This window comes from Phascolarctos cinereus, unplaced genomic scaffold (assembly GCF_003287225.1).
Source record: "Phascolarctos cinereus isolate Bilbo 61053 unplaced genomic scaffold, phaCin_HiC Scaffold_3;HRSCAF=262, whole genome shotgun sequence".
NCBI lineage: Eukaryota > Metazoa > Chordata > Mammalia > Diprotodontia > Phascolarctidae > Phascolarctos > Phascolarctos cinereus.
This window is the reverse complement of record NW_027555736.1, coordinates 146139426-146164356: the sequence shown is the minus strand read 5'-3', so window position 1 is coordinate 146164356 and position 24931 is coordinate 146139426. Positions and strand designations below refer to the sequence as shown.

Here is a 24931-nt window from a genome sequence, read left to right as displayed (position 1 = left end):
GGTGAATTGGATTTAAGTGAGGCAGAGCCATGCAGTCTTCAGCCTCACTTTCTCTTCCTGAGTCACTGACGTTCCAGGGCAAAAGGCAAGATGGCTGGTGATTGCCCAGGGTGCAGTGGACGACCTTGGCATCTTCAGTGCCTGACCAAGTTCTAAGCAGTGCTCCACGGTGCCTGCTTCAGCTGCCTTCATGGCTGTTGGAATAAATTATTTCTGTCCGCCCATTCCCCCAGGGATGGTGCTTGAGGTAGACATTCCCATAACTCGAGGACTGGTTTGAGGCCTGTCATTTAAATCACTTCTGGAGGCAAGGCAATAATGTTGCTTAGGCTACTGATACTCTTGGTTAAAAGGCTGATATCTACTCTTAATTCATTTCCTCAAGAAAGGCCTTTTGATTCGTCTTTACATCATGACTAATATGAAAATATGTTTAACGTGAATGCATGAGTAGAGCCTATATCAGATTGCATGCCGTCTTGGAGAATGGGGAAGAGAAGGAGGGGGAGAAAATTTAAAACTCAAAATCTTATGGAAGTGAATGTTGAAAACTAAAAACAAATTCATTAATTTTTGTTTTAAAAAGGCCTTTTGTCTTTGACCTAACCCACCTTCAAGCAAGGAAGTCTGAAAAGGATTTTACAAAAGAAAAGTAGTATTTCTTTAGAAAGAGGTTTATATTTTATCCTAGAAGCAAGAGGAGGGAAGCACTGCAGATTTTTAAGCAGGGACTTGACCCTCTCAGACCTCATGCAGGAAGAAGACTGGAAGCTTTAGGTCCCAACCCACCAATAACACGCTTCCCTTTCTCTTTCTAACAGCAGACTATGTGAACAGCAAGGGCATCAAGTTCTACAGTGATTTCATTGACACTCTTTTGGAAAATGGCATCACACCTATTGTGACCCTCTACCACTGGGATCTTCCACAGGTCCAGGGGACAACAGGGGAGGGGGTGTAGAGTCAGGACCTAAATGGACAAGGAGGCAAGAGAAATGTCCATTTTCCTCACAGATGGTGGGTTGAAAGAGATCTTTGCACTGATATTTGGCCCAGGGGTCTTAGAAAATGAGAAAATGAGAGCTATGGTTATGTATATATGTATATGCGTATTATTTGCGTATTTGTGTGTATGTATATAAGGTGTCACAAAAGTCTAAGGGCCTGTTATTATTTTATTTATAATTTATTTTCCTATTATTAAAAGCTTAAAATGGTACTAAGGCTTTTGGGACACCCTGCACATAAACATGTGTGTTTGTTGCATGTGCCAATGACACATATGAGGTGTGGGCCGTTGAGAAAATTGCTTAATCTTTCAACTCCCCAGCCTTTTCTCTAACACGATAAGTTACAGAGTAAAATTGTCCATTTGCATTTGGTAGAAGGAATTTCTACTTGAGTTCCCTATTTGGATGAAATTATGGGTCCTGATTTAAAATACATATATGTGTGTGTTTGTGTATGTGTATACACATAGTTATATAGTAGAAAAGTAATGCTGGTTTGGGGGTGAAGTCAACAAATTTTTTTAAGCACCTACTCTGTGCCAGAGACTGTACTACACTCAAAGATACAAAGGGATACAAAGAAAGGCCAAAAAGCCCCAGGCCCTTCCCTCAAAGACCTTACAATCCAATGGGAAGACAACATGTAAACAGCTATGTACAAACAAAATGTAGACAGGAAAAAATGGAGATATGATGGGAGGTAAGAAAAGGTGACTTTATTGGAGTTGGTTCCTTTCAAACCATTTCAAGCAAAATGGGCTAACGAATAGGCTTTATTTTTTTTTTGTCTCGACATATTGTAATACTCTCATGTTGTTAACATAACCACTTAATTACTCTGCATCTTAGTTTCTTCATTTATAAACTGACATCACAGAATGTTATAGTCCAAAGGAACTTTTAGGAATGAACTAGATGAGTGTTCACAATCTTTTCACATTTGAAGGCCATTTTTAAAATAATTTTTTCAATTAAGCCTTTATTTTCTCTCTTCCCTTGTCTTTCCAAAAACATTTGGAAAGAAGACAGAAAGAAAGACAGAAAGACAGAAAGAAAGAAAGACAGAAAGACAGAAAGAAAGAAAGACAGAAAGACAGAAAGAAAGAAAGAAAGAAAGAAAGAAAGAAAGAAAGAAAGAAAGAAAGAAAGAAAGAAAGAAAGAAAGAAAGTAAGAGAGAGAGAGAGAGAGAGGGAGGGAGGGAGGGAGGGAGGGAGGGAGGAAGGAAGGAAGGAAGGAAGGAAGGAAGGAAGGAAGGAAGGAAGGAAGGAAGGAAGGAAGGAAGGAAGGAAGGAAGGAAGGAAGGAAGGAAGGAAGAAAGTCCTTATAACAAAGGTGAATAGTTAAGCAAAACCAGTTCCCATATTGGCCATATCCAAAAATGTATATGAAGATCCTATTTTAATGTCAAAAAAAATCAAAGACCTTTACCTGACCTTGGCTGAAAAATGCATCATCCTGTAACCATGCTGGTGAAGAACCTTTCCAAATTTAGCTAGGTTGGTCCTTGAACAACAGGCACTGTTCTTAGGCCTGACTTTAAAATCTTTCCAGCTTAGTAGATACCATCATTGCTTGCATGCTACTGGCGCATTAGCATTTAAGAATTGGGTGGCCTCTACAATATGCAGAGGCAGTGGAGTAAGACTTAGAGGCTTTAATGAAGGACTAGTTCTTTATGGAAATAATAACCTCGATTTTTTTTCTCATCTCATTCCCCCCTCTTTTTATTCATCATGCATTCTAGCTTTCTGGCTAAGCTCCTCTCCTAATTTTTTTTTTATTCATTTAATATTTTTATGTTATTTCTCCAGTTCCAGAGTGCCTTTTTGCTTATATCATATACCTTTAACAAGATTTCCCTGTAACAAGACTCCATAAGACACCTTCCTTATGACTATGGGTTTTTTGTTTGTTTGTTTGTTTGGGGGGGGTTGTTTGTTTTGTTTTTATGGGGTTTTTTTGGGGGGGGGTTGTTTTTTGTTTTTTGCCACAGCAAATGGAAAAAGCCATCCACAGCGGCACAGTGGATAGAGCACAGGGCCTGGAGTCAGAAAGATCTGATTTCAAATTTGGCCTCAGACACTTACCAACTATGTGACCCTGGGCAAGTCACTTAACCTCTGTCTGCTTCAGTCTCCTCAACTAAAACGGAGAGCATAATTGCACCTTCCTCCCAGGGTTGTTGCAAGAAGCAAATGAGATAATAAAGTGCTTAGCACAGTTCCTGGCACATAGTAGGCCTTACTAAATATTTCTTCCCTTCTCCTTCCCTTTCTTTCCCAATTGGCTTCTAAATAATGTCTTTCATGACGGGGTCCTCAGAGATGTACTTCTCTCTCCCCTCCTATGCATCCAGATGCTTCAGGTCAAATTTGGAGGTTGGCAGAATGTAAGCATGGTCACCTACTTCAATGATTATGCCAATCTATGCTTTGAAAAGTTTGGGGACCAGGTAAAGCATTGGATAACTTTCAGTGATCCTTGGGTAAGTTGAATTATTTTTCTGAGCTATGGACCCTACTTTTAAAAACATTTTTTAATTGATTTTTTGTTTTTATATTGCCTAGATTTCCTCAAATATCCCTGTCTCACCCCTCCAAGAGAATCATTCCATATGACAAAGAATATAACCCCACTCTTTTCTAACACTGATTTTCACAGCTGTTTCCCGACTAATTGAGTTCCACTGCCCCCCCCCCTTATTCTTCTAGTCAGTTGCAAAGGAAGGCTATGAGACAGGACGACATGCACCTGGACTGAAGCTCAGAGGTACTGGGGCATACACAGCAGCGCACCATATCATTAAGGTAAAAATGAGACTGAAATCCTCACTGGGCTGCAGACTAAGGCTGAGGGAGGGAAAGTATGCTTCAAAGCAGAAGCACACTCAGGACTCTAAGGTCTCCCTATCCCTTTTACCTCATACCTTACTCTCGTATATTACTTTAACATGTTAGATAATGATCCATTGGCTTATGTATGCTGATTAAACAAGCATTTATTGAGCTACTACCCCATACTCACTGTGGTAAGTGCCATAGGCAGAAATACAAAGATGTATCTGTAAAACATGGCAGCTGCTCTCAAGAAATTTCCAATCTAGGAGCAGTGAGGTGGCGCAGTGGATAGAGCACTGGCCCTGGAGTCAGGAGGACATGAGTTCAAATCTGGACTCAGACACATAACACTCACTAGTTGTGTGACTCTGGGCAAGTCATTAACCCCAACTGCCCTCACCAAAAAAAAAAAAATTCTATCTAGTTGAGGAGACAGTAAGTACCCACCCGAAACCTTTAACAAGGCATGTCATTGGTTAATGAATACATACTTCCTTTTGTTTTCTCTAATGAAATATTTAGTATTTACATAACTATGGCAAAGTCAGCAATACTGCTACTATACACAGTGAAGGGCTCCCTGCCCCGCAGCCAAGTGGCCTTCTTCCCAAAACTTTTTTCAACTCCTTTGTATATATTTGTATTTCTTTACCTTATGCTTCTGTTCTCTGTATTTATATTTATTATCTTCTCCCATTAAAATGGAACCTCCTTGTGAGTAGGCATTGTTTCACATATTGTACTTATATCCCCAGCACCTAGCCCACAGCCTGGCACATATGAGGCACTTAATAAATGTGTTTTGACTGATTGGATTGGATTGTAATTAGTGGTGGACATTGAAAATGGAGAATCTGGATCTCCAGATTCCCAGCACAGTTGTCCTTCCATTGGCTATACAAAAAGTATAGCTTTTGCCTAGATGCCCCTGGGGGACAAATCTCTGGGGATTCTGGCCAGAGTGGCCCTAGACAGAACTGATCAGGAAGTAAAGTTCATCTTTCACATCTTGTATTTGCCCTTGGTGTATTTCACATGATCTCTTGCCACCCCATTCCATGTGCCCATGGGCCTCATGTTACCTCCTTCCCCCCAATTCTGCCTCCCAGTCAAGGACTCATTACTATTGCACCCCAGTGCCTGTCCTGAATGGTAATGTTCCATCATTCAGAACCGACAAATGTTGGTGGGAAGAGAAAATCCTGAGCTCCAGATAATCTGACCTATCCTAAATATGAAAAATGAGTATTAATTATTCATTAAACATTTATTAAGCACCTACTATATGCCAGGCACTGTGCTAAGTTCTAGGAATACAAAAAGAGGCAAAATTCTCCTCTCCTCAAGATTACAATTAAATGGGGCATAGAACATGCAAACAAATCTATACAAAGCAAACTATGTATAGGATAAATAGGAGATATTTAACATATATTTAATTAATTTCATAGAGTGAAGGCACTAGAATTAAGAAGGGTTAAGGAAGTTTTCCTGCAGAAGTTCAGATTTTGGGGCAGCTAGGTGGTGCAGTAGATAGAGCTCTGGCCCTGGAGTCAGGAGGACCTGAATTCAAATACAGCCTCAGACATATAACACTCACTAGTTGTGTGACTCTGGGCAAGTCACTTAACCCCAACTGCCTCACATTAAGAGAAAAAAAAGTTAGGATTTTAGTTGGGACTCTTTTAGGTAATATTTATAAGTTTAAGGGAGTTAGGTGGTGCAGTGGATAGAGTACCAGGCCTGAAGTTAGGAAGACTCATCTTCCTGAGTTCAAATCTGGCCTCAAACACTTACTAATGTGACCCAGGGCAGTCACTTAACCCTATTTGCCTCAGTTTCCTCATCTATAAAATGAGCTGGAGAAGAAAATGGCAAACCACTCCGGCATTTTTGCCAAGAAAATCCCAAATGGAGTCACAAAGAGTCAAACACACCTGAAACAACTGAACAACAACAAAATATTAATGTTAAGGGGGCTTCTGGGGCCAAGACCTTAACTTCAAAAGACTCTAATGGGGGTGTTGGAGACTATGATAGGTCAATAAGACAGATACTTGAGGGCAAGGAAGCCTTTTGGCAACCCTCAAAATTACATTGGCCCCAAGGGTCTCATTCTAGAAAATGTAAATCATTCACATATTAGCCAAAGAATAGCATAACCTTGCAACTAAAACAAGTATCACACTATTTCTGGCATTATGGCCAAATGACTAATGACTAAGAGTTCCTCCTATCCTGGCACTTCAAGTAGAAGTCATGACCAAGTGGTCCAGTTGAAATACATAGAGATCTTCCCATGCAGAATGAAGTCTTGCTGGCTGCCACATGGTGTTACTATTCTTCCAAAGCCTGTTTTTCTCTGTGGCCAAACCCCACAGAGACCTCATTACTTATCAGTACCTAGCACTCTGCTGAGTGGTCACACTCATAGAAAAGCATTAAATGGATGGGATCCACCAACTTTAGGGCCTTTTCATTTATAAATTCATGTATTCAATGCTTATTAAATGCCTACCATGTAGTATAAGCAGTGGTATGCTGGTAATGTTTAACAACTGGTTCTTGGGGGGAGAATGTACACAATACACACATTTAATTTTAACCTGTATTGCTAACATTTACTTCATCACTTTCTTAAGTCTAGACAATCAACACAATAATCAAGCAAGCCCTGATTTATAGTTTTTGCCAGTTTCTGAGGTATAAATGCTCACACTGAAAATTTAACAATGGATTCTCCTGGACTAGTTCAAGCTGGCTCCAGCACACTGAGAGTATAAGTGACAACACTATGTTGTCACTTATACATATAAAGGATACAAAGATGAAAAATAGTTTAGGCCCTGCTAAAAAAAAGAGAGAGATATTGTAGAGGATACAACATACGCACAAATGTTATAGAATGTGATGGGGTAAAGGTGAGATCCAGGCAAAGTGGATCAGGAAGATTTGAGAAAGAGATGACTTTTTGTAGGGAATGGCATCAGAGATGGACCTCAAAAGAAGAAAAGCACTTTAACACAGAGAGAAGATGGCCCACACAAATTCATTGGGGCAAAAAATAAGACACATACCTAGGACTCTAATGTGCCTGAAATGAAAAGCACACGGATGGGAGTAATGTGAAATAATGCTGGAAAAAGAAGTTGGAGTCAGATTGTAGATGGCTTTAAAAATCAGTATTTTAGCCAATAAGAAGGTACTGAGGGGCAGCTAGGTGGCGCAGTGCATAGAGCACTGGCCCTGGAGTCAGAGGACCTGAGTTCAAATCCAGCCTCAGACACATAATCACTAGTTGTTTGACTCGGAGCAAGTCACTTAACCCCAATTGCCTCAAAGAATAAAAAAAGGTACTGGAGTTTTTTGAGAAGGGATGCAACTTGGTCAAACTTATAAATTAAAAAAACCCTATATTTTGGCCATTTGGGGAGAATGGACTAGAAGCTGAGAAACTAGTTGGGAGCCCATTACATTAATTCAAGGAAAAGGTAATGAGGGCCTGAATTAGGTGTCCGTGAGAGGAGAGGAGAAGATGGATATAAGATATGTGGTAGAAGGTGATCTTTGCAATGACTGGATTTGGTGGGCAAGTGGGAGATGAGACAAAAACAACTCCAACATTTCAGGCTTGTGTAACTGGGAAAAGTATGGTGCCATCAGCAAAAATAGGAAAGGTAGGAAGAACAGCAAGTTTAAGGGAAGTTAAGTTCTACTTTGGACATGTTGGATTTGAAATGCCATCATGAGATGTGGAAATATGTGGCAGGCAGATGGAGGTAGGATTGAAGCTCACAAAAGAGTCTAGGACTGAATATATAAATCTGGGAGTATTCCGCAGAGGCAATAACTGAAACCATGGGAGAGGAAGGGATTGCCAAGAGAATTAGCATAAAGAGGAAAAAGGATCGAGGACAGAGCCTTAGAGGACACCCAGTTTTAAAGGCAAGAAGAAGCTCATGAACCAGAGAATGTCCCGATTCTCCAGAAGAGGAGGATCAGGAAACAATGGTGGCAGTATATTTAGCAGTAAAGGGGAAGAGATATGAGATGATACCTTGAGGGGAGGGCCAAAGCAAGACAAATTTTTTGTTTTCCTTTTTGGGAGATTGAGCACGTTTGTAGAAGTAGGGAAAGCTCCAGTACAGTGGGAGAGGTTGAAGATGATAGAGAAAGAATGAGATTGGGAGAAAGAGAGAGAAATGATCAGTGGCCCTAGAGGAGTTGGAAAGAGATGATGAGCAAGGGAGCAAGTGGCAGTGTTAGACAAACAGCAACTTACCTTTTGTCTTAGAGGCATAAATACTTCTCAAATCATCTGTAATCATTCTGTAAAGATTTGTCTATGCTAAGCTAATAGGTCAGCTTTCTTTACTATAATACTTAGCAAAAAAAAACCCAGTCAACTCTATTATCCACTTATGGATTATAAAATTGGATTATATTATAAAAATGGATTATAAAATTATAAAATAGAGTTCTTAAAATTATCTACAATGAATTCTTAATCTTGGGCTGACTTTCCCCTCATCACTCAGCATGCTACCACCCAGAATCTATATTCTCAGGCAATGAACATTCATTTAATTTTAGCCCAAGAGAAACATAGCCAGAAAGATAAATATACTGCAAATGCCATTAAGCACTGCAAAGCCAAAAAGTTTTTGGATTATTTGATGACTTGGATTACCCCACTATGATTAGTCTCCATTACTGTAGATGGTTTAGAACTAAGAGTGGAGAGACTGTAGACTGTATGTAAAAGGCAGAGAAGGGAGTCACAGAAGCTGGAGTAGGACAGCTAGTCTTTATATAGCTCTTCAAGGTTTGCAATATTAATTCATTTTTTCCTCTTGCAACAACCCTGGGAAGTAGGAGCTATTATTATCCTAATATTACAGATGAGGAAACTGAGGCAGAGAGCAGTTAAGTGACTTGTCCCAGGTCATACATCTAGTGTCTAAGGTTGAATTTGAACTCAGCTCTTTCTGACTCCAGTTTACTGTGCCACCTAGCTACCTACTAGAACTTGACTTTGAAGTAGAACTTGGTCTTGAACTATTAGAACTTGACCTTGAGTGATGGGATGACCTAAATAAAAAAGCAGGGAGAAGGTACCGAGGATAAGGTAATAAAGGGGGTTTGAAAGGAAGAGCAACATTCATTCAACTATTTATTAAATACCTACTATGTGCAAAGGAAGCCCTGCTCTTAGTGCTAGGGAGTATACAAAGATACTTAAAATATGGTTCCTGCCCTCATGGTGCTTAGGAGCTAGCAAGAGGCATTGTAAGAGTGTGTTCTTTTCCTTCTAGTCCCATGCAAAGGTCTGGCACTCTTACGACAAAACCTGGCGCAAAAAACAGCAAGGTAAGCCTCAGACATTTAGAACCCACAAACAGAATTGGAACAAACACAGGCTCTGTCAGGTGACACGTTCCTTTATATTTTTCCCCTTTTCCCAAAGGACTGGTGGGTATTTCATTAACCTGCAACTGGGGGGAGCCCGTGGACATTACCAACCCAAAGGACATCGAGGCTGCTGAAAGATACATGCAGTTCTGTTTAGGCTGGTTTGCAAACCCCATTTATGCAGGAGACTACCCCCAAGTTATGAAGGACTACATTGGTGAGTAAGCTGGACTCTTCCTATCCCAACTGGAGGGGCAATGTGGTAGATTGCATTGTTTGGCTAAACTGGGAATCAGAAGATCTGGGTTCTAGTCTCTGCAAGTCATTTCTTCCATTCAGACTGGAGATTAATAAAGTTCAGTTTCCTCCCAACTCTTTCATTCCATAATTCTAGCAGAATGGACAACTAGGTGGTGCTGTTGATAGAGATCTGGGCTTAGAATCAAGAAGACTCACCTTCATGAGTTCAAATCCAGCCTCAGACCTTTACTATCTGTGTGACCATGGGCAAGTCACTGAACCCTGCTTGCCTCAGTTTTCTCATCTGTAAAATGAGCTGGAGAAGCAAACAGCAAGCCACTCTAGTATCTTTGCCAAGAAAACCCCAAATGGGGTCATGAAGAGTCTGACACAACTGGAAAACAACCAAATAACAACAAATAGAATAGTCATGAACCTACTGTTACAGTGTTCATGTGAAAAGAATAAAAAGCTGGGGAAACAGAAGTAAGATAAATGGTAGTAAATGGCCTAGATAAGCCATAAACTGGATAATAAGCCACCAAAGAATAGGGAATTAACTGTTTCTATCCGGAAAGCAACCTAAGAATACTGAGAAAATGAGCTCACCAATTACTTAGATTTTTTTTCATTCCTGTGTTTTCTTCCTTTTTTACTTCTCTCTTCTTGTCCCTCAAACAATCTCTCGTCCCTTTTTTCTCTCTTAAGCTGCAGGAAAATGAAAGGGGAGTAAAAATTTTACTTGGGTTTGTTTGTTTTTGTTTGCTTTTTTGAGACTGAGTCTTCCTATCTTGCCCAGGCTGAGACTACTTGTGGGCCCAATGTATGATTCTGAAGGACTCACCACCCAGAAAGATGTAGTCTAAGAGATTAGATGTGGATGATATTTACCTGCTCTTCCAGTGTCTCCAGACAGAATTAACCTGTTCAAATCATGACACTGTCTACAAGGCATTATCTTTCATATCCTCTTAAGACACAGTCAGGAAGAACCATTGGATTAGACCACGCACAACCAGAAGAAATCAGTGCTAGAGGCAATTTTGCTGTTCAGTTGTGTCAGACTCTTCGTGACCCCTTTTGGGGTTTTCTTAGCAAAGATACTGGCGTGGTTTGCCATTTCCTTCTCCAGTTCATTTTACAGATGAAGAAACTGAGGCAAACAGGGTTAAGTAACTTAGCCAAGGTCATACAACTAGTAAGTATCTGAGGCTAGATTTGAACTCAGGGCTTCCTAACTCTAGGCCTGGCATTCTATCTTTTGCACCAACTAGATGCTATTGCTAGAGACGATACAACTGTTTAAAAAAAAAAAAACACTTGGGAACGGATATTCAAGAAAACTCAGAATAGGAAAGATTTTTTTAAATGGAAAAACTCATGGATGGTGTTCTTAATGGGGGAAGGGAGGATATAAGCATATAGCACCTACCACGTGCCAGGCACTGTGCCAAGCACTTTACGAATATCATCTCATTTGATCCTGATGACCACCCAGGGAAGTAGGTGCTATTATTATTCCCATTTTACAGTTGTGAAAACTGAGGCAAACAGCATTAAGTTACTTGCCCAGCATCACACAGCTAGCTCTGAGGCTGGATTTGAACTCATCTTGCTGGCTCCTGGCCTGGCATTTTAGCTAGCTGCCTCAAGGGAGAATAAGTAATGGTATCAAACTACAATAAAAACAGGGGCCACTAAACTGATATTATCTACGTGTTATTGTATTTCCAATTTATTTATTTATTTGTTTTTTATTTTTTATTTATTTTGTTAAATATTTCCCAATTAAATCTGAATCTGGTTCAGACCATAGTTGGGAGTGTTGTGGGCTGCACTATAACCTGCCATGTGTTTGACACCTCTGGTTAAAAGGACAGTGGTCCACATGCCTGCTTTCTCATGGCTGTAAAACCTTTCAGGATAGTCTATATATTCACTAAGGGCAAACATAAACTTAAGCAAATATGAGGGTATTCACATATAAAATCATATCTTTATAGTTAGATAATCACCTGAGAAGCACAGCAAATACAAGACCTTGCTATCTGTCTACTCTAACCAGTTCCTTGCTGGCTACCTTAAAAAAACAAACAAACAAACAAAGAACCAACTGAATGATGCAGTCAGGATCCAAAAAGATCTTGGAATATCTGTAATAAAATTAGATTCCCTTATTTAATGGGGATAAATAGAAAGTCTTATTATTTTTTTTTTTTTGCTTTTAGGCAATTGGGGTTAAGTAACTTGCCCAGGGTCACACAGCTAGTAAGCGTCAAGTGTTTGGTTTGAGGTCGCATTTGAACTCAGGTCCTCCTGACTTCAGGGCCGGTGTTCTATCCATTGCGCCACCTAGCTGCCCCTACATTCCTTTTTTTTAAAAATTTTTATTAATTTATTTTGATTTATCAGTAATCACCTCCATATGCTTTTGAGTTTAAAATTTTTCTCCCCCTTCCTCCCCACCATCCTCCCCAAGACGGCGCACGATCTGATATAGGCTATGCATTTACATTCCTGTTAACATATTTTCACATTAGTGGTGTTGTAAGTAAAAATTAAAAGCAATAGGAGGAACCATCAGAAAGAGGAAACAAAACTCAACAGAAGTAAAAAAAATAGCAATTCAACTTCCGTTGTTCTTTTTTTGGATGTGGACAGCATTTTCTATAACAAGCCCTCTGGAGATGTCTTAGATCCTTGTACGGCTGGGAAGGGTTAAGTTTATCTATATTAGTCATCACACAATGTGGCTGTTATTGTGTACAACATTCTCCTGGTTCTGCTCACTTCACTCAGGATCAGACCATACAAGTCTTTCCAGGTTTTTCGAAGTCAGCCTGTTCATCATTTCTTATAGCACAATAGTATTCCATTACATTCATATACCACAACTTGCTCAGCCATTCCCCAATTGATGGGCATCATCTCAATTTCCAATTCTTTGCCACCAAAAAAAAGAGCTGCTATAAATATTTTTGTACATGTGGGTCCTTTTCCCATTTGTATGATCTCTTTGGGATATAGCCCTAGAAGTGCTATTGCTGGATCAAAGGGTATGCACATTTTTATAGTCCTTTGGGCACAGTTCCAAATTGTTCTCCAAAATGGTTGGATCATTTTACAACTCCACCAACAATGTATTAGTGTTCTAATTTTCCCACATCTTCTCCAACATTTATCATTTTCCTGTTTTGTCACGTTGGCCAATCTGATAGGTGTGATGTGGTACCTCAGAGTTGTTTTGATTTGCATTTCTCTAATCAATAATGATTTAGAGCACTTTTTCATATGACTATAGATGGCTTTAATTTCTTCATCTGAGAACTGTCTGTTCATGTCCTTTGACCATTTATCAATTGGGGAATGGCTTGTATTTTTATAAATTTGACTTAATTCTCCCCATATTTTAGAAATGACCGCCCTTATCAGAGAGACTGGTTGTAAAAATTCTTTCCCAATTTTCTACCTTCTTTCTAATCTTAGTTGCATTGGCTTTGTTTGTACAAAAACTTTTCAATTTAATGTAATCAAAATTATCCACTTTGCTTTTCGTAATGTTCTCTGTCTCCTGTTTGGTTATGAATTCTTCTGTTCTCTGTAGATCTGATAGATAAACTGTTCCATGCTCTCCCAGTTTGCTTATAGTACCAGCCTTTATATCTAAATCATGAACCCATTTTGAGAAAGTCTCACATTTCTGTTCAAGAAATTGACTTCATAAATATAAGACGGAGGAGGTACAGTTAGATGTCTCCCCCATCTTTAAAAACCTCCTCCTTGATTCTCCTGTTCCCTCTCCTTCAGATATCATGCCATATTCCTATTCCATTTCATAGCCAAACTTCTAGAAAAATTCCTCTACAACATTTGTTGCCCCTACTTCCTTACTTCCTACTTACTGAGTCACATTTCAGATTTAAAGGGACCTTGGTGGTCATCTAGGGCAATACATGGTGGAATACTCTATATGACATAGCAAACAAATGGTCAACAAACCCCTGCTTGAAGACCAGCATTAAGGGGAAATCCACTAGCTCCTGAAGCTGCCCATCTGACTTTTGAATAGTTCTAATTGTTATTAGGGTAGTGAAGTGGCACAATGCATAGAGTGACAGCCCTGGAGTCAAAAGGACTCATCTTCATGAGTTCAAATCTGGCCTCACATGAATTGTGTGGCCCTGGCCCTGGCACTTAGCTGTGTTCGCCTCAGATTCCTCATCTGTAAAATGAATTGAAGAAGGAAATGGCAAACCACTTCAGTATCTTTGTCAAGAAAACCCCGGATGGGGTCATGAAGAGTCAGAAACAGCAGAACAACAACAATTGGTAGGCAGTATTTCCTAAAACAAGCCTAAGTTTCCTTCTTTGCCACTTCCACCCATTGTTCCCAGGTCAAGCAGAACAATCCATAGCATAATCCTTTCAAATATTCGAAGTCATTTATCCTGTCTTCCTTGGGTCTTCTTTAGGCTAAACATCCCCAGTTCTTTCAACGGTTCTTCCCACGGCATGAATTTGAGGCGCTTTGCCATTCTGGTGACCTTCCTTGGGATGCTCTCCAGCTGATGAGTGCCCTTTCTTCCATTAGATTGTGAGTTCCTCAAGGGCAGGAACTATCTTTTACCTTTCCCCGTATCCCTGGAGCTTACTGCGGTGCCTGGAACATAGGTGCTTAATAAATGCTTTATCGACTGAACACAGTGCTCCAAATGTGGTCTCACCGGGGCAGGCTACCCTGGAGCTAAGAGCTCCTTCTTTGTGTGAGCTGTGCTCTCTTCATGCAGTCCGAGGCCACCTCTGATCGTTTGGCAGGAGCGCCACGCTGTTGATTGATGTTGGAGTGAACTCTACTAAAACCTGCACGACTTTTTCAGACACACGATCTAACCGTACCTCCTCCATCTTATGTTTATGAAGTCAGTTTCTTGAACATAAATGTAAGACTTTGTATTTATCCCCATTAAATAAGAGAATCTAATTTTATTTGAGTCATTCCAAGATCTTTTTGGATCTTGATTGCATCATTCATTTTGTTAGCTATCCTTCCTAGCTTTGTGTTTATACTACCTATAACTTTATCTATATTTATTTATTTAAAACTATATGTACTTTATTTATATCAATATCTAATACACTCTATATACTATATCTTATATCTACTTTATATCTATATCCACTATACTATATCTATTTTCTATCTGTATCTACCATATTGTACATACTATATCTACCTTATATCTATATCTACTATACTATAAATAGGATATCTACTATACTACATATACTATATCTATGTCTACTTTATTTATATTGTAAGTCATTGAGAAAAATATCAACCAGTATAAGGCCAAGTACAGATCCCCGTAGCAGTCCACTGGAGACATCCTCCTGAGATGACATTGAAACACTGTTGACCACTCTTTGGGTTTTGCCATTTAACTAGTACTAGATTCACCTAATTGTACCATTGTCTAGGCCAGATCTTTCCTACAATGGTAGCATTAAAGATTATGAGATTATTTGGTAAAACTTAGGTAGACAAGATCTTGTATTATGCCTTATTTATTAATTTGGTAACTTTCAAAAAGGAAATAATATTCATCCTGATGAAGCCATTGAGATCACTGTTTCTTTTTCTAGATGTTCACTAATTATCACTTTAAATAATAGATTCTAGAATTTTACCAGGAATTAGTCAGGCTCACTAGACTACAGTCTACTCTCCTAGTATCCACAATGCATGCTAGACCATGCCCAGTTTTCCTTTCCTCTATCTTCCATTCTCTTTCCTTTTGTGAATATTGGGATATTTATCTTTTTCCTGTCCTGTGGCACCTCTCCTGTCCTGCATGTCTATGAAGTATCACTGAGAGAGACCAAATTCCCTAGGCATTAGATTGCATTAGAGAAGCCCTGTAAATGTGATGTGTCCTAAAGAATTCACATATCAATAAACTTTTCATGGTCATCAAAAAAATCTGAGTGGAGAAACCCTAGGAATGTGATGAGCTTGGCAAAAGGTTCGAACAGAAGAAAGCTTGATCTCACTAGTTGTCAAATGATCCATATGGAGGAGAAATTCTATCAATGTATTTAGTTTGACATAGGCTTCATTCAGAGAATAGTCCTGAACATTCATAAAAGTCCATTCAGGAGGGGTAGCTAGGTGGCACAGTGGATAGAGCACCAGTCCTGGAGTCAGCAGGACCCAAGTTCAAATGTGGCCTCGGACACTTAACTAGCTGTGTGATACTGGGCAAGTTACTTAACCTTGATTTCCTCCAAAAAGAAAAAAAAAGAGTCGATTCAGGAGAAAAAAAGACCTTGTATGTGTGGCAAATACAGGAAAGGATTCAGTCAGCACTCACATTTTTAGACATATCAGAAATCCTGAGAATGGCTCAGACATATCATCTGCCATTCTTTCAGTACCAGAGGAAGCAGTTCATCTGGGTCAGGTTACTTGAGCTCATCAAAGACAGTTTGGTGTTTCTTACTATCTCCTTAATGTCCTCAGGTATCAATCACCTGACAGGCATTTCTGTTCTATCCTTTCCAGGCCAAAAATAATTATCCATGGCAGAGAAAATGGTAGCAGAATAGGTTTTGAGCACTCTCCCTTCTTTGTCATCATTTATCGTTAATGTCATCCCACATCAGGTAGGATCGTATCCCGCCTTTGATCCTCCTCTTTTCCACAACAGAGCTTTAGAATAAAATAAAATACTAAAACACCTTTTTTCCTTGCCAGCCTCCGCTCCTTTTGAGCTTTGACACCTACTTAGTTCTTACAAGACTATGGCACACTTTTATATCCAGGTGCTGTTATTTGCCCTGGTGTTCTTTATCTGGTACATATCTTTTTAAAATCTAGGTTGGTGAATGCCCTGGGCATCCAGATTGGTCTCTTCAAAATTTTCTTTTTTGTGCCTCATTGGGATTGAATCTTTGTATCTTCAGAATTTCATCTTTGAATTTCCCATCCTTCTTGGGATTCTGCTTCATCTGTGGAATCTATAACCCATGCATATACTTTCTTTTAAGTCTCTGAAATCTACTCTCCTAGTATCCACGGTGCATGCCAGATGATGCCCAATTTTCCTTTCCTCTATCACAAACTTTAAGATAAAGTGTTCATTTTCTTCCAAGGTTCCCATCATATCCACTGTAGCAACCATTGCTTTCCTATTAGTGAGAATCAGATCCAAAATAAAATTTCCCCCTTGTTGTTTACAGGATGAATTTATCATTAAAGGGAGTAAGGAAATCATTAACTGTTCTGCTTTTGAGAAAGAGTACCAGCAGCTGTCCGGATGATCGAAGTTCCCATCACTACACCATACTGCTACGCCAGGCTTGTAATCTGTTTCCCAAACCGCGCATCTATTTCATCTTTCTGTCTAGGTGGTCTAGTATGCAAAATATTTTCTGTTGTTGTTTAGTCGATTATTTGTATCTGACTCTTTGTGACCCTATTTGGGGTTTTCTTGGCAAAGAGACTAGAATGGGTTTGCCATTTTCTTCTCTAGCTCAAGTTACAGATGAGGAAACTGAAACAAACAGGGTTAAGTGATTTGCCCAAGGTTACACAGCTACTAAGTTTCTGAGTTCGCATTTGAACTCACATCCTCCTGACTGCAGTGCTGGCGCTTTCTCTGCTGCACCACCTAGCTGCCCCTAATATCTCTTCTATTTCTGCCTTAATTGATCTTCACTCAGATGCTCTCTACCATGCTTTTCCCTCATGGCTCCTGGATTTCCTTCCACAACTATACCTTTTTAATGTACAATGCTGCCCCCAGCCCCTTTACTTATTCCGTTTCTTTTGATTAAGGCATACCCTTCCAGAGTCATAGTCTAGTCATGGATTTCATCTCATCAGTTCCCAGTTATTTCTATAAGGTAAAATTTGCCTACTTAGACTAATTCTTGTAGCTCAAGTTGCTTTTTGTTTATAATTTGAGCACTGATGTACTGATATTTGAGGCCATGTCTCCCTTCTTAGATTTTTCCTGGTGAACTTTTGTGTATCAACGGCTATTCTTCATATGTATATGAAACTAGAAATTCTCCATGGCATTTATTTTGATGGATGTTTGTAGGAAGTTTTTATACCTCCATCATTTTCAATCTAAAGCCAATCTGATTATATTTGCAAGACACTATGCAGATACATTCTCATCAACTCAGTAGGTGCCCTCCATCCTTGATCAGGAACTTGTAATTCCTACATTTTAAGCTATGGTTCAGATATTCAAATTCCATTTTCAGACACTATCTTCTTAACTAGTTGTTTGCTTCCTGAATCTACTTTTCTCCACCCCCTGTGCTTGATAAGGAGCAGTATTTAAGGACACCACTTGTGTCCTAATCTTTACTATTTGTAAAGATTTACTTTTTACCTTTACTATTGTCCCATAGACTTAATAAGGATACAGCAATCATATACAAACCAAAACCATTAATAAAGACAAGGTGCATAGATAAAGATCAATTGGCCACTTGCAGAATTTGTTGCTTGTCATTGGAATTGTTAAATTTAATGACTACATGTCTTGGAGTTTGAAGCATAGAGGTCTCTCTCTTTCTGTGTTTGTCTGTCTGTCTGTCTCTCTCAATCTCCCTCGCCTCCCACAGGAAGTCTGGATTTTTTAGACTGGTGCTTTGTTTCCTGTTTTCAGAAGTTTTAGGTACTTATATTATTTCCTGCATTATGATGTCCAGGTGTTTTGATTTGTCCCATTCTTCTGGTAGACCAATTGATCCTTATCTATGCACCTTGCCTTTATTAATGGTTTTGGTTTGCACATGAATTTAAAAAAAAAAACTTTCTTGCCTCTTGCTCCTTTTCTATCAGATTTTTCTCTCTACTTTAGTGTTTTTATATTCTTTATAGCAAAGTCATATTTATATATTTATATTTGGCATTTTTATATTCTAATTGTTACTCTTTAATTTCTTTGGAGAAATTCTCCACTATGGATTGAAATTTTTTTTTGTCTTATTGCCAAGTTTTGGGGTTTTTTTTTTAAGCATTTAGAGCTATAACATCTGACATATTCATTCCTAATTTCTTCTTGTGGATTTGTCTTTTATATCATCCTTAAATTTTTTGTTCCATGCTCCTTTGGGATTTCCCAGGATCCAGTGTTTCATTAGACATTGGTTAATGCTCTTCTTGTAATGTTTATTAAAAGTTTTGTAATCTCCTTGAGGATTTAGTACTTATCTTTCTTTCTAGTTTAGGGATCCCCTCTGTTGATTTATCTGCTTGTGCTCTGGGTTTGGAGTTTTGAGAAGTCCTTGGTGTCTTAGCCCTTTTGCGTTATGTTCCCATTTCACTCACTTAATGGTTGTACATGCCATAGGTGTACACACTAGGGCTGAATGGGAAAGTTGTCTCCATCTCCTCCCACTTGGGTTTAACTGTCTTTGTTTCCAATCCTTAGTAGATCTAGTTCTCTGGGGGTCCAGGACTGTCTCCTTTCCTTCTGACCCAGCAAAGTCACTCATGTTGGCCCTCTTTCCCATCCTTTCTTGCTGGGGTGAATAAGCATGTTATTTTTTTTAAAAGGGTTGTAGGAAGGTGTTCCAGAGACTCTGCAACATTGAGCTCCTAACCTAGGGACCGCTTCAGGCAGACGGTAGCATGCTCTACCCATTCTTATATGGATAGGCAGAATTAGTGTCTGCTGCTTATTGTGAGTTTGGGGATGAGCAGGAGATAAAGGGTGCCAGCTAAGTCTTTGAAGCGGGAGGAGATCCCATTGTGAGCCCTAGACCCAAGTCCATGGGTCAGTTTGTGCTGGTGCATCCCAGCCAGGAATGTGAAGGTTCATTGGGGAGGGGTATTGAAAGAGTGCTTTAAGAGTGTTCTCTAAAGCCAATAAGAATATTTTACTTTGTTGAAGTTTATTCTTTTTGTTCTGTGGATTCAGCTGTAATTGCTTCAGATCTGGCACACAATCCTTTAGGAGAGGTTGGCGTTGTGAGTTAGTGGGGACTGGGAAAAGTATCTAGTTCATTCATCATCACATTAGCCATGCCATGTAGCCCAGAAGTGAAGCATTAACCTTTAAAATAAAAATTTATAGTTCAGACTAGACTTAGTAAACTGGCCTCCTTTTGTATGATGTGAAGAAATGTTTTGCTAAGCAAACTAATATTACCTTCAGTAATAAAAACATTCTAAAATCTTGTTCACAATTACAGTATAAAGCTCCATCCTTTGAATGTCATCATCGATCTGTGTATTTGGCTTAACAACAAAGATCATTACCTCTCTTGATTCTTATTCACATCATCCCATAAACTGTTCACAGGGGACCCACTCAAGGCTCTGGGCCTTTCTCTAGATTTCTATCACATAGGAGGTAGTATGGTATTGTGGAAAGACCTTTGGCTCCGGAGTTGGAGGACGAGTTTAGCAGCCTTCTGGTGTTTACTATTGTTGTACCCTTACTCTCTTGGACCCATTTCCTCATTCTTATAACAAGGGGCGTCTAGCTCTAAACATATGATCATATGACATCAGTGAAACCTGTGGACTATGGAGGCAGCTATCTCTCACAACATGTCCAGTCCATCTCCTTTTCTGACCATCTATCTCTAAAGCTATCTTTCGTATGCTCCTCCTACATGATTCTTTGTTGGTAATGAGCCACTACCTATTCATGTTTGCCATTCACCTCTTCGCCCATTGGGTGATTTTGAAGATTTTGGTTTTCTATGAGCTGCAATCAGAAAGCATCATTTCAAGTCTATTAAATTCTTCTTAGTGATTATACATCTCATTTAAGAACCTCTGCAGTGTCCCCAGTCTTGACAAAATCAGCACAATGCCTTCTGCACACAGGAAGACTTCACTGTACAAACATTTTCTGTACCTTTCAGTCAACTGATACCAGAAAGATGTGGAATGATAGAGTTCGCAAAAGTCTATGTATTCCCTTCTCATGCCTTCTTCAAGGGCACCCTCAATAAGGTTGCTGCTTATTCTGATAAAAATCTTATAGAGATGAAAAATATGGGTTGCTAGTTATTTTCTCAATTTTTTTTGCAATAGCAATGAGGAATATTTTTCTATTTATTTCAAATATCTTGGGGATAAAATAAACCCCAATGCCTTCAAAGATCTGCTTTGAGAATATGTTCTATCCTGAGGGATCTTTCGCTTTGTTTTCTATAACGTCAGGGGATGTTAGTCAACCAGCATTCCTTGAACTTTTACTGTGTGTTAGGTATTGTGGTAGGGACTGGGGACACAAAGGCCTAGATAGTTCCTGTCCTCAATGACCTCACATTCTGATGGGGAAATGATGTGTAAATAGGTACATGCAAGAAAGAGTAGATGAAAGATAATCTCAAAAGCAGATTAGGATGGGGTGGGGAGAGAAAGCCCACGAAAGGCCTGTAAGATTTGAGTTGTCTTAAAGGAAGACAAGAAAACTCAGAGGTGGATGTAAGGACAGAGTTCAGGTAGGGGGAACTATTACAAAAGTCTTGGAACAGGAGATAGCGTATCTTGTGTGAAGAACAGCAAGTAGGCCAGTGTTGTATTTTAGAGCGTGTGGACTAAGGAAGGCGTAAGAGGCAAGGTTCTAAAGTTTTAAATGACAAAGGCTTAGCCAAGAAGGGAAGGAGAGATGATGTGGTTATGGTTGGACTACATAAGTGTTTTTTAAGGATGAGGAGATGTGTGCATGTTTGTAGGGCAGCAGAACCAGTAGAGAGGAAGAGACTGAAGAATTAGTGGGAGGAATCTGTTGGATCCAAATCTGATTGCTCTACTGTCAATGGAATAAGAACTTTTGCAAATCTTTAACATACATATTCTCCATTTCTCATCTTTGTTGTGAACCGATGTTCATACTTAATTCCTTTTCAGATGACATTTATTTGGATTGTTTCCCAAGGTTTTGGCAAACTTGTTTCCTGTCACTGATTTTCATTAAGTAGTATTGCTTATAATTGGCTATCTTATTAAATTTTTATTAAATTGAACGTTGAAATTCAACCCCACTTCTACATCAACGTGAATAGATATGTTCTAAGCTCAAGGAGTTTAATCTAGTTCAAATAGTCACATTTGCTTAAGGAGTGATTCCTTACTGCCAGAAGGAATAACCATACTGTAGAAATTCTAGCCTGTATGAAAGATGATCCTAGCTGAATGATAGAGCTGTTCTTTTCTATTTCAAACTTTGTAAGGTTTTGCCAACAAATCTATGTTCTCAACTGGGGCTGCCCTTGACTACCAACTTTTTTTTCACTTGGCAAGTATAAGTGCTTATTGGCTGAGTGGCAATTTGTAGTATTTTCTGTAGGTCTCCTCTGTAATTTTTTTTTACATCAGTTAAATTTCAATCTGAATGGTGACAGTCTGTGTCCATAACAGATTTTTTATCCATCTCCCATTTTCCAGTGTGAACAGCTTGTTTAGATCAATAGGTTAGGTTGGATCATCTCAAATATCATCTCATTTTGGCATTGACGTTGATTTTTGTCCTAACGTCAATGATGCGTACAGAGAAATGACTCCCCCACTGTTTATCAGAACAAAATCAATTTTTTTTGTGCGCGAGATTATGTGCAGTACTTCCTAACTCTTAAGTATGTGTGGTGCAGACATGAGGTTTTTATACAGTCTATAAAGCCTCTAGTTCCTGTTTCTTACCAAAGCATGTTTCCCAACATTTTTTTTTTGCCAGTTAACCTCTGCATTGAAACCATATGGTATGTGTTCATTTAATTTAAAAGGTTTTTAAAAGTTTTTTGCAGAATTTCTTTACCTCCTCATTGACTGGATATATGATAGGTACATGTAAAATAAGAATTATTTAATCGTTATCCTTCTGGGCACTTACTTTTAATTGCATTTTGGAATTATATTTAAAAGTAATAATACAACATTCTTTTAAGGTATATTTCACAACTCACTATTTTAAAATGGACTTTCTTTAATCAGAAGCTTCTGGCAATTCAATTTGCAGGTAGATTTTAGACACATTACTCATAAAGTGATGCTTTGCCAAATCAAAGTTTTATTTTTGTAGTTTTAACATTTTAAAATTGTTATAAAAGACTAAAGTTTTTGTTCATAGATACTTTAATCTTAAATCCCAGGACTTAAACATCACCTTTTAAATCAAGATTGTAAATATTACTATCATGTGTTGTTAAAGCCAAAAATATTTGTGGAAAATTACTACTTTTTGAAGTTACTTTTTTTCTTTCATGATAGGCAGAAAGAGTACAGAACAAGGCCTGGTGATGTCAAGGTTACCAGTGTTCTCAATCCATGAAAAAAATGACATTAAAGGCACATTTGACTTCTTGGGATTAGGTCACTTTACTACTCGATACATCACAGAAAAGAAGCATCCTTCCCGTCAAGGGCCCAGCTATCAAAACGATCGTGATACAGCAGAATTAGTTGACCCAAACTGGTCAGATTTAGGCTCTAATTGGCCACATTTGGTGCCATGGGGATTTAGGAGGCTCCTCAACTTTGTTCAGGTAATTATTACAATGCATTTTTTATAGGAAGTTACTAAAGATCCTTGTTCTGATAAAAAAAAAAACACAGACAAAAACTGTATACAGCCCTCTTCCAACTATTCTCTAAACATAAAATATGCTTCTTGGTATACATAAAATTCTAAACAGAGTTAGGATATTGGTAGGTTCAACCAAGAGTACACATAGTTACCTGCTATTACTCATCTGACTCAAAAGCCAGCATTTTAGATATTCTCTACATATTTTTCCCATCTGACCCCCAACACCTTCCATAGCTGGTTCAAACATTAATTTGTCTTTTCAGACACAATATGGCAATCCTCTCATTTATGTGACAGAAAATGGTGTGTCTGAAAAGCTAAATCATATTCAGTTGTGTGATGAGTGGAGAATACACTACCTCAAAGGATACATTAATGAAATGCTAAAAGGTGAGAATTAGTTGTAAACATTTTATTTTTTTAATTCAAAAAGTGTTGTTTTCATCTAGGTATTTTGGTGACTCACAAACTCATCATGGGTCAACAATACCATATGGCTACTGAAAGAACAAACACTACCCTAGAATATGATCAGAGAGGTACAGTGTCTGGAACATACGCAATAATCCCATCCTACTCAGCCCTGATGATATGACGAGTGTAGTATTGTATTCAGTGAGTTGTCATGTTTCAGGAAGGACAATGATAAAATGAAGAGCATCCATAGAACCAGGATAGGAAAAGGCCTCAAGTTCACAACACATGAATTATCAAGAGAAGGGACTGAGGACACTTATACTGGAGAAGACACGATAGAGGGACAGCAGTTTCATAACAGAACATGATAGTTGCTTTCAACTAGATGAGCAGATGTCATATGGAAGACTGAATTTGCTGTTTGTCCCAGAGGGCAGAACCAGAAAAGCAGATTTAGGTTAGCTATAATGAAAACTCCTCCAAACAGTTAAGAGACATCCAAAAGTGCAGTTGCTCTGGCTCAGGAGGTCATGGGTTCTCCCTCACTTTGCTGCTTCAAATGTTCAAGTCCATTTATTCAGGATGTTACAGAGGCAGTTCTCCAAAAGATAATCTCAAGAGTTCACAAGGAACTCAAAAGTCATCTCATACATTTATACTTGAATAATCCCCTCTGAGCTAGAGAGTAAACTAGATACCTTCTGTGGCCTCCTGCAATTCTTGATTCTATAAATGTTCAGGATTTGATAAAATTTCAGGAAATGTAGTTTTAATACATATTTTCACTGAACCATATAGGCTGAAGTAAATGTTAAAATTATTTTTAATGGAAATTTGTTTTCAGCTATAAAAGATGGTGTTAATGTAAAAGGATATACTTCCTGGTCTCTGCTTGATAAGTTTGAATGGGAAAATGGATACTCACACAGATATGGACTCTTTTATGTTGAATTTAACAACAGGAATAAACCTCGATATCCTAAGGCTTCAGTTCAATACTATAAAAATATCATCAGTGCAAATGGATTTCCTAATCCAATAGAGGTGAGATGATCTGATGTTCATTCTAACTCATAACAAGGCAACCAGAGGGGACGGCAACAGGTATTCTCTTCCAACCCCCCCTTTTTTTTGGCAGTGGGGGTTAAGTGACTTGCCGAGGGTCACACAGCTAGTAAGTGTCAAGTGTTCGGTCTGAGGCCACATTTGAACTCAGGTCCTCCTGACTTCAGGGCCGGTGCTCTATCCACTGCGCCAACTAGCTGCACCTATTCTCTTCCCTTCTATGGTTAGTTATGCAGAGTTATCAGAGCTTTGACCCTGCCACCCCTCTATCACCAGTTCCTAAGTTATTAAATAAGTCAGGACTGGAACAAGTCTTCTTGACCCCCAAGTCTATATTCTGTCCATAATGCCACGATGTCGAAAATGAATACCATTTAAAAAAAA

The 24931-nt window shown here is 38.8% G+C and overlaps 1 protein-coding gene across 1 annotated transcript in view; it reads left to right on the top strand.

The window, feature by feature from the left end:
* The window catches only part of LCTL (lactase like), a 32910-nt gene that overhangs the window by 5382 nt on the left and 2597 nt on the right, over positions 1–24931 (top strand). Inside the window, 8 exon segments of the mRNA XM_020982918.2 lie at positions 822–931; positions 3368–3496; positions 3723–3818; positions 9164–9218; positions 9316–9477; positions 22747–23021; positions 23329–23455; positions 24327–24526. Of these exon segments, the coding sequence (XP_020838577.1) occupies positions 822–931; positions 3368–3496; positions 3723–3818; positions 9164–9218; positions 9316–9477; positions 22747–23021; positions 23329–23455; positions 24327–24526 (1154 nt within the window).